This window comes from Bactrocera latifrons, unplaced genomic scaffold (genome assembly GCF_001853355.1).
Source record: "Bactrocera latifrons isolate USDA-ARS-PBARC rearing strain unplaced genomic scaffold, ASM185335v1 scaffold_115, whole genome shotgun sequence".
NCBI lineage: Eukaryota > Metazoa > Arthropoda > Insecta > Diptera > Tephritidae > Bactrocera > Bactrocera latifrons.
Genome location: NW_017534575.1, coordinates 60,473 through 70,679, shown reverse-complemented (window position 1 = coordinate 70,679; position 10,207 = coordinate 60,473). Strand labels below are relative to the sequence as shown.

The 10,207-nt window shown below is 37.7% G+C and overlaps 2 protein-coding genes across 5 annotated transcripts; both read right to left on the bottom strand.

Moving 5' to 3' along the window:
- Positions 1-547: 547 nt before the first annotated feature.
- Positions 548-3,000, bottom strand: LOC108976140. Its single transcript, XM_018945065.1, has 3 exons — positions 2,736-3,000; positions 2,353-2,638; positions 548-2,292 (listed from the first exon to the last, which is right to left on the bottom strand). The coding sequence occupies exons 1-3, from the start codon at positions 2,865-2,867 to the stop codon at positions 548-550; spliced, it is 2,163 nt and encodes a 720-aa protein (XP_018800610.1). The 5' UTR covers positions 2,868-3,000.
- Positions 3,001-6,164: 3,164 nt separating this feature from the next.
- Positions 6,165-9,460, bottom strand: LOC108976680. 4 transcript variants are annotated; one of them, XM_018945936.1, is made up of 5 exons: positions 9,048-9,460; positions 8,329-8,981; positions 8,004-8,198; positions 7,285-7,493; positions 6,165-7,219 (listed from the first exon to the last, which is right to left on the bottom strand). In XM_018945936.1, exons 2-5 carry the CDS (start codon positions 8,437-8,439, stop codon positions 6,709-6,711), a joined length of 1,026 nt encoding a protein of 341 aa, XP_018801481.1. In that variant the 5' UTR covers positions 8,440-8,981; positions 9,048-9,460; the 3' UTR covers positions 6,165-6,708. The 4 variants fall into 4 exon arrangements, with proteins under 4 accessions (XP_018801481.1, XP_018801490.1, XP_018801473.1 ...); XM_018945945.1 differs by having other exon boundaries at positions 8,329-8,894; XM_018945928.1 differs by having other exon boundaries at positions 8,329-9,460.
- Between the last annotated feature and the right edge of the window lie 747 nt (positions 9,461-10,207).

The following is a 10,207-nucleotide window of genomic DNA, read 5'->3' as shown; positions in this document are numbered from 1 at the left end:
ATGCAAAAATTACGTAAAATGGCATAAAACCCTGAAATTAAGACACTTCGAAAGAAAGCAGTAATAACTCAAAATTATCAAAATAGTTTTAATGCTATAAAAACTTTATAACAAAATCACTAATTTGCATTTTAGTATTATAACTGGTACCGATAGAAAGTACCATTGATAAATTGAAATTTATACGAAAATTGGGCAATTATTATAAAAAACTTTTATTGTGAAAAATTTTGCACGAACTCTTTTGTGTGCAAAATAAAAATGGTCTACGCACTGTGCGCACTTTAGCTAATCGCGAAATCAGTAACCCACTTGTTCGTAGCTACAAGAAAGAGAACAAGAAAACAATGAAATGTTTAAGTGAAAACTTAAAAGTATTTATGCTTAATAATAACATTGCTGGGTATAATTTATTAAAACTAGTTATGCAGCTCCATACACATTTTTACAACTTCGACTATATTGTAGAAATTACAGATTCTTCTCGAGAAGTTTTCGCAAAATTTCTTAAACAAATTTGTTAAGGAGATATTCTAGTATTTGGTGGTTACAGCAGCGGCGGTAGGAGGTCGTGCAGCTGCGGTATAGCGTAATCATGCATATTACTGTAATAGCTTGTACTATGTTGCTGTGGATTGTAGGTATCCTCCTGGTCAAACCACAGGCTTAGACGGCCGTCGATGAGCTTCTTAAAAAATGATATTGTTTCTTGCTCTTGCCATGGCTCCGGATCTACTAACGCGCCACCATAGTGTTTTGTAGCGTCTATAAATTCTGGATGTCTATAAATGATGTCGGTAATTATCTTATCTAACTGTTGGTCAGTAATATGTTGCACTGGATAGTTTTGGGTGTGAACTGAAGGCGTCGCATCATATGGGTGACTGGAGTAGGTTTGTGGTGGTTCTTCCAAATCGCCAGCATAGCGCAATGGTGTAGCATTGTGGTCCAGTGGATCTGGTACCGATATTATCGTGGTCTTTCCATGCAATTCGCCATTATTTTCTAAATAATTGCGACCCAAATAATCGTAAATGTAATGTTGCGCTGTTGTTGGTAATTGGTACATCAGTTTGGCATGTTGTGGCGCTGCTGAATTGACAATTTTTTGGTATGACTGTTGTGGCGACTTATAATTTGGGTTAGTGGAAATTGGTGGCGTTGTTGGCGAATGTGCGCGATAAGCTCTTTTCTTTTGTAATGCGGGGTAAGCTGACTCAGACGTTGACGTTGATCTACCGCTGTAATAGTTAGCTGCATTGCGTTTTTTGTATGAAGACCTGATGGAATTTTCTGCTATAGAGTCATTGCTTTCTTTGAGAAGGCTGTCTTGAATCGTGGTCTCCTTTTCACTCTGTTTCGGCCGTGTACTTTCCACATCTGTTTCTTCGTTCGAATCCATATCCACATTTATGCCCATGTTGTCTCCTTTGCTGGTATTTGTATCGGTATATGTGATAGTACTGTCCGGTTGGTCTGTGTTGATTTCATGACTTAGCGTGCTGTATTCCGAGGAGCTGTTTGGATTGCTGTTTGGCCTGGTGTACTTGCTGGGGTTATTTTCGGTTGACGTGATCTGATGGGAGTGCTGTGTACCGCAACCGAAGTAACATTGACCCCTTTTAAAATTGGGCTGCAATGTTTCGGGCATAAATTGTATGATTTCAGGCAATGTCAGATCCATCTGCTCACGTTCCTTTTCTAGCAGTTCGTACTCACCCTTAATGTCACGCTTCACAAGACGTGAGCGTGGATGTGTGTATCGTGGCTTCTTCGCCTTACGTTTCGGTTTCTTCTGTGTGCTTTGCTGTTGTTGACGGCGTTGTTGTCTATTGCTCTGTTCCTCAAAGTCGAATAAACGGCGTGGTGTTTCAGATAAATTCTTGTGATATAATTTTACAAAACGACTCGGTCGCTCCTTAGTAGCCTTGCGTGATCCGAAGAGGGTGCGATGCAAATCGCGTTTACGTCGTATATTAACAGCGCCAACCTCCGCACCGCCACTGCCGTTATTGACGTATCCATCATCTCCTTCACCACAGCCATTTGCTAGAGGCATTGGCTCTGACATGAAATCACTAAATGGTTTACCCATAAAAATCGCATTTGGTGAGAATGGAGTTGATTGCGTACGACTCAGATTGCATTTGCAGTTCGGTCGCCGACATTTGCAGGGTAGTGATGGAGTGGCCATATCGTTAAATACGTACCTATAGGACGGCTTGGAGATGCCGCATTGTCCACAACGGCAGGTGGACGGCGCAGATGACGCGGCATAGCTATCTTCACAATCTTCAAGAGAGTAATTGTTACAATTGTTTCATAGATACACATGCACACTCGTTAACTCACCGCCCTTACTGATCGCTACACGATCAACCTTGGCATATAAATTCAATTTGGATGGCTTAGTAGGTTTCGGTGGGCGTGGTTCTTCGACCGAGAAATCAATACTGTATAAAACTTTCGTCTTTGTTTGACGCGGTTCTTCCACTTTATAACCGTATTCATAGGGCGTATGACATTTCCTTGATTTCGCAACCCTCGGCACATTCACGGAAAAGTCCAATTTCGATGGGCAGTCACAGCCTTCACCGGTATAGACGACTTCAACCGGTATACAGTGGGCCAAAGCAATCTATATTGGGTATTATGGTAATTTCAGAAAAACAAAAACAGTCCATTAGTCATTATTCTACATTTCAGTTTGGTTTTGTAGTTGTCGGTCAGCTTACCAAACCCAGACAAAAAGACAATGCGATCCACGCTAATTTCGCGTGCAAACCCATTTTTCGTTTACTACAAAGTGGCTCTTCAAGTTTGCCGGAACTTTCACGTACTAACTGCTTGCCGTCCGGTAAATTCATCTTTATATAAATCACAACTAGTCGCTACTAATTGATGGAAATGGCTTAAATCTATTTTGAATATTTGACGTTGCATTGTGTTTTTGAATTCGTCGTGTTTGTGACTTCTGGCATGTAAAATGTGTTCAAAGTGTTGCTTCCAATTTCACTTGACCTTTCCCTGTTGTTCGCATTGGCAAGAAGAGTTTTCACAAATCGCACGTTGTGTTGTGCGCTGAAATAATACCATAGTATGCTAATTGGTGGAAAGCTGTGCTCTTCTGGCACGACGCTTCTCATGTGGTGAATGGTGTTTGAGTTCAACGATTTTTTTCAAGTACACACGCTTTTTAAACGGTTTATTTTTGGTTATTTTGTAGTGAAATTCGGAAGTGCCAGAACTCAAGTCTGTCCGTCTGAGAAGTTGGCTCATTTTGCATGCATTGCATCTGAGGGTAGTGAAAGAAAACAGGAAAAATATAGAATAAGTAGCTATTCATTTAAAATAGTAAATAACTCTTACATAAAAGCGCACGTGGCCGAGAGAATATTTCTTTCATTTCACGAAATCTTTAAAAATTATGTATTTTCATGAAACATAAAAGTTTTACGGTTTTCTTCGTCATTGTTGTTCAATACCCAGCTAACCTAAAATCCATTTAATAGTCTTTTCATATTCAAAAGCAGGTTTGAGAGTCAAAAGTTAAAGAAGCGAGAGATTTTCAAAATATTTTTGTTACAAAAACTTACTGCAGACTGATTCGCTGTATTAGCTGTCGTGCAGTCCTGATCAAGCTATTATCTGTCATGACCTTTTCCATAATTAACCAATATGAAAGCTCCTATTACGGTTTTCCATTCAACTGCTTTTGGGTTGAAGTTTTGAAGTTCGGTATTATCGATATCAATAGAATTCGCCAAAAAAGGTACGGTTGAATAGTTGTCAAACTTCAACTTTTTTGTGTTCTTAGGGATTTCGACTCTCCAACTCTTTCAACTGCATCTGGGGTTATAGTTGAACATTACTGTGTTTATTTTGAAAAATATTAAAATGGAAAGCGGGTAAATGAACTATTTTATACATATATACATACATAATTCCAAACTATTGCAATTATACAAGTACGTAGAAAGGGGATCTCGAGCTCTGGCGGTAAAATCCCGAAACTGGACGTGGAAAGCTAGAATTTAGAAATAGTAAAAATAAAGATAAAGGAACATGGGAAGTGCTTGGAACATAAAGAGTCGATACAATAAATTATTCATAGAAATATACTTTTTGATTTAAATTAAAGTTTTGAAGGAAATTTTTGTCGCTTCGGGCATTTGTGTTTTCACTCACTAATACATTGCTCCTAATATTTAAAGTCTCCTTAACAACAAAGTAAAAATTACACCGGTCAACGCGATTTTCGGGTCTGACATCTATATGTGGAATTTTAGTTTCTCATATGACAAAAATAAGGAAAAAATTGTTTTCCCGGTTAAAGTTTGCTTTCGTAGAAATTACAGCTGTGCTGCCATCTTTGATTTATGAAATAAATTAAAATATACTTATCGATGTAGATCAGCTTAAAACAAACTTAAAGAACTAAAGATTAATATTTTAAGTGTTTTTCAATGTCTAGAATCAGAATCATGTTCTTTTTTTTTCATTCGACCTTAATGTCTTCTTTATTGGCGTAGACACCGTTTACGCGGTTATAGCCGACCTTAATATACATTCAGTGAAAGATCTAAATTTGATCAGTAATGAAAAGTGCATGAATACCGTGCCTTTTGCTCTTTTGTGCCTAAATGTAGGCATTAAATGCTACTAAACAGTTACTTAAACATCACTACAAAGGTAATATATTTACGAAATTACCTGGTAACCGATTATGAATAAATGGGTGTAAATATTGTAAGTAATAGCAATAGATACCTGAGTTCTTGAACAATGCGAAAGATCAACTGCCCTAATTGGCGGTTTGCTACCTTATATTTTATTTTATTTTGTATTGAAAACGCTGACTGCATATATAGAGGGATCCATTTCGAGATTCCCTATTTTTTTTAAGAAAAACACAAACTTCAAATTTATTGTGAATTGGCAATTATATTTTGAAGATTTTTGAAATGTTGGATGTGTGTTGGACTCTTTCGAGCATTTCGACTGGTATCTGGCGAAAAGCCTGAAAAGAAATATCGCCTCTACAGGAAAAAGTTAAACCATGTGACCCTCAATAAACCCATTAATAGTGGCGATATGTGATAAGTGGTTCCGTCTTGTTGAAACCAAATATCGCCGAGATCACTCACTATCTTCAATTTCAGGCATCAAATAGTCGATTATCATAACGCGATAATGGTCGCCATTAACGGTAACGTTCTCACCGGTATCATTTTTGGAGAAATATGGCTCTTGAATCTCATATCCATTGAGCCAGAAACGCCAAACAATACTGAGTAAAAATAACATGAGAACGTGATTTGTCAAAAAAAAAAAAAAGGCTTTGGGGGGAGAACTCTCCGCAGTTTAAAAGTTGTAAAATATCTCTAACTATAAATTGACAATTATATATATATATTTTTTTTATAGATCGACTCACTAAAAATACTTATCTTATTAAAGTATGAAATTTTAATGTTACTTTGTATGGGATTTTACCTGGAAGTTGTAATGTACAACAATCGTTGTGGTTTACGTGAGTACCTGCCGGCGACGGCCTAACCAATACAATGCGTTGATCAGCTCCCCACATAATAAATGCTTTTTGCACGTATTTTTAAGTTCCAATTGGTCTGGGTAAAAGGGACACCTTTTCCATCTTGTTTGGATTCAATGCCGATCTAAACCTCTGCCGTGCTTCGGGTCCGGCCGCAGTGCGACTCCAAACTGGATTGAATTTTTCAATTCTACCTGCCTTTAGGTTTAGTCTCCACAAAAGGAAAAATCTAATGAGTAGTTTGGAGCGAATTCCAAGGGCTAACTGCTTCCCGTGGTATTAGATTTAAGACTCCGGTCAGACCTTGTAGCTTTTGTTACTACCAGTTAAGCACCCGACAACTCAATGACTGGTGACATTTGTCGCTTGATTCAAAGTCTATAATATCATGTCAATCTGAGTATTATAGCACTATTTCTGACAAAGGCAATGCTGAAATCATCCAGGCAAGCGAAAAATACAGACGCAGTGCATATGGATTTAAATAGCTTTTTACGCGGGTAAACTCTATCTCCTGCCCTCTGGGGGAAGTTCTAATGTGCAGTTGTTTATCTACACATTTTATATATTTTTTTTTGCCGTCTCGGATAAACATTGAAAAACTTACACAAAAAAAGGACAATAAAAAATTACAGTAAAATTCCTCATCACTGGACAGTTACCGTCGCAGTGTTTTTGTCCGGCTAAGAGAACTGTCATAAATGAAGGCGTGGCCAACACGATAGTTTAAATATACATATTCTTAGAATCAGAAGCTGCAACTCTGAACTATATAATAAGAAGTAATGAATGACAATAATCCCAGTAGTTTACGCCGAGCACCAGTGCAAACAGTTTGTTTGCTGGGATCAATTTACGTATTGTACACTATTTTTGACACATTTTACGTATGTATGTCCGGTTATAGGAATTTGTATAAAAATAATATAGAAAACGTTTCGTTCGTGAAATTAGTTCAGTTATGGGAAAAGTCCAGCTATGAGGACTGTCCGTAATGGGGAATTTCACTGTATATATTTTTAATATTTTATTTATAAAAAATGTCTCAACAAACTTAATCTACCGAAGGGTTTTTATGAAAAATATACCTGCAACCTACTATACATATGAAAAAAATAAATTAGCAGGTTCTTATTCTTGCAATGTGATAACCATTAGTAATAAGATGCCGGCTCATTTTGTGGTTTTCGTTTGAAGTACGCCGCCATGCGTCCGGGTTTAAAACCACAATCCACCTTTACTTTATACGGTAACGGGTAACCAGCTTCATGTGAATAATAATCGTCACTATAAACTGTACTGACTTTACGAAATTTCGGATTTTTAAAATGTTCCGGCACATAACCCAATTGCTGGTACGTAAGTTGTGCAGGGCTATCTGCCGTTTCCACTAATTCTTCTTCGTCGACTTCTTCCTCTTCAGACAGTGGAGCTGGTGTAAGCTTCGGTTTTTTAAACGTAATAACATTATTCTTCAGTTTGAAAAGATTTTCCTCTGGTACATTGGAGAAAGTAATTTTCTTCATACTATCAATCGGCTTCTTCGCAAAACCATAGGCTAGCTTGGCTTCTGGCACCGCTATCGCTTTATTAGCCTGCAAAGCCAGACTTATGCTTATCGGATCGGCAGGTACTGTGCTGTCTTGTGGTTGCGCATAAGTTGCACTGCTCAATTAGAAATTTGATATGAGTTAAGGAGAGAATTAAGAGCTCGAATGCTAGAGACTTACTCTGATAAGGGATACGCAGGAATTGTTGACGCCGACGAGCAACCGCATGATGACGACTTGTAGGATAATGATGGTGTTGATGGCAGAGGTGCTGGCTTATAATAGTCACTTGTTTTCTGTGTTTCATAAACTGTTGGGGTTGGTGGATAATAACTTGGGCTTGGCGACGGCGCTGAGCATTTACATACTGAATTTTTCGGTGTTGGCTTCTATTGGGACAGAAAGTAGAAGAATGATGTTATTACTAGATGGACCGATGTAAAGCAACAAAAAGCGCGACAGACGCGTGCGTGTGTGATAAGAAATAGAGACGAGCGCAAGATTGTTGACTTAAAGCGCACGTTCAACGAAAATAACGACGATTTCGATGTTGTTTGTATGTTGATAATGTTTAGCAAAGAATGAGCATGATGTCGACACGAAGTACAGTCAAATTACGCATAAGGAAGATGAACTACGCATATATGAATGTGGAAAATGATGACAGTTGAACTACTCTTACGTATACTAGATGGTATGAACTATGGTAGAAATATTTACTAATCACTATTTAGTACTTATGTGCTTATGGGCAAATGTTCGGTTTCGACATTTTCTAGATTAGTAAGACGTTTATGTAGACGCTTAATGCATTGATGTTTGGCGTTAATCATGGCTGCTAGTGCTTTGCGTTTTAGTAAATTACTCCATTTTCGAAACCAATGAAAAGTATCACGTACTTTATTACTGCATGGCTTGGGCAATGCAGCCGGTTCAACGAATAGCTTGTCGCAGGAACAGCTGTTTCCGATGGGTGTGAGCTCCAACTCTGGATTGAGACAGCCATGACGCGTTTTAGGTCGCACGAATGTGGGTTCCTTACACTTGGCACAGTAATCGACGCCTTTCTCTTGGCAAACACAAGCGGCATTCACCTGTTGATACAGATATTTTTTAATATTTTTAATTAAATTATTTCAAACTTCCGATTTTACATCCATATTTGAATAATATTTTTTGTTTTCGTTTTTTTAATGAATTTTTAGCACTTTACATTAAACTCACCGCTAAAATGAACATAAAAATTAACAAAAGTCCATAGCATATGGATTTCGGTGACATTTTAATAAAACGTTCTTCACAAATTGTGGTCTCATAAACAATACATATACACATAAAAAATATCAACCCTTTTCTATCACACCGTATATATATTTTTTTTATAATAACGATTAATTTTCCGTTAAACTACTTCCATCCAAAACTTTGATGTCGCATACTCTACCGCCGTTCTGTCTTTGAAATGGTTCTAAAAATGCTTGTTGTTTATATAACGTACCATTATTCCGATCTCTAAATCCGCCATATGCATCGTCCATTCGTCTGCTTCGTGCAGAATTGCGTGCTTCGAATTCTCGTTAAATTAGATAAAACTTCACTTTACTCTAAGCCAAGTCTTCTGCAATGTACTAAGCACATGCAGACATACAAGTATATAAAAGTAAAAAGTTGGCGTAGGTGAGCTTCAGCGCTTATTTATTCGCTGCTGAGTGCAGTTGTTGCTGGCCTAGTGCCCGTGGTAAACGTCAAAAAGTTTCATTAATACTTTCCGGCAGTAAGGTCAGCTAGAACTTATGAATTACAATGTGAGATTAGCCAAACGGAGAGATTGTGTGACGCAAATAGATTTCCTTAAAACTTTGTTATATTACGCTTTTCTAAAGTGATTTTTTATACTTATTATTAATGGTTAAACTAAAACATCACCAATTGCTTGTTATTACCTCTAGTATTGTGGAATCTGGAGTAATGAATATCAGTAATCTCTACTTGAGGCAATAAAATTGATAGTTTCCCTTATATCTGTAAAAAATTTAGTTAAATGAATCTGTACCAAAATAAATTATAATATTGCCAAATAAGTTCTGCAGCTGTAACTAAATAGTGATCCCTTTCGTAGTTCTCTACTCTTTTGAAAGAAAAATTACAGAAACTATCATTCGAAAGAACATTCCTAGGCATTTTTTTTTTTTTTTTGAAGATCATCAGATCATCTCTTTCAAATGTTGGTCTCGGCCGCGTCTCAGATGATCCATCCGTTGAGGCAAATGTTCGATACTTGTTCAAGTATTTCGACTGGTAACTGGCGAATAACACGCGTGATGTTTTACTTGAAGACCTGAATAGAAGCGGGATTGTTCGCATGGACTTTAGACTTTACATATCCTTATAGGAAAAAATCTAACGGTGTGATATCACACGATCTTGTGGCCAATCGACCGACCCAAAACGTAAAATTATCTGCTGACCACAGTGTTCACTCAATAAATGTTTGTTGATTGATGCGATGTGTTGGAAGTGGCGTGGTATTGTTGAATCCAAATGTCGCCCAGATCACGAACTTCAATTTCAGGCATCAAATGGTCGGTTACGTTTTCACCGGCATTATTTTTAAAGGAATGGGGACCGATGATGAACACAAACCACACCAAATTGTTATTTTTTCTGTATGGCATGGCAGCTCTTTAATCTCTTCAGGTTGCTCTTTGTCCCTAATGCGGAAATTTCGCTTATTTACGTAACTATTCAGCCAGAAATGGACCTCATAGCTGAACAAATTGTGGCTCGAAAACATCGGATCTCTTAGGAACTTTTCAAGAGCACATATTATGAAGCGATGTTGTTTGGAATATCGAGCCACTTCACTTCTTGCACAAGTTGTATTTAATATGCTTTCAATTTAAGATCTCGACGTAAACTGCGCCAAGTCGTTCCATACGTCAGTTCGAGTTGCTGCGAACAGCGTCGAATAGACTCTCCGCGGTCTTCGTGTAACCTCTCAGCTACGGCTGCTATATTTTCTACACTGCATGCTGTAGACCATGTGGAAGTGGTTGAATATTATCCAATAATGATTGCTGGGTCTCAGGATGTGTGATGGTGT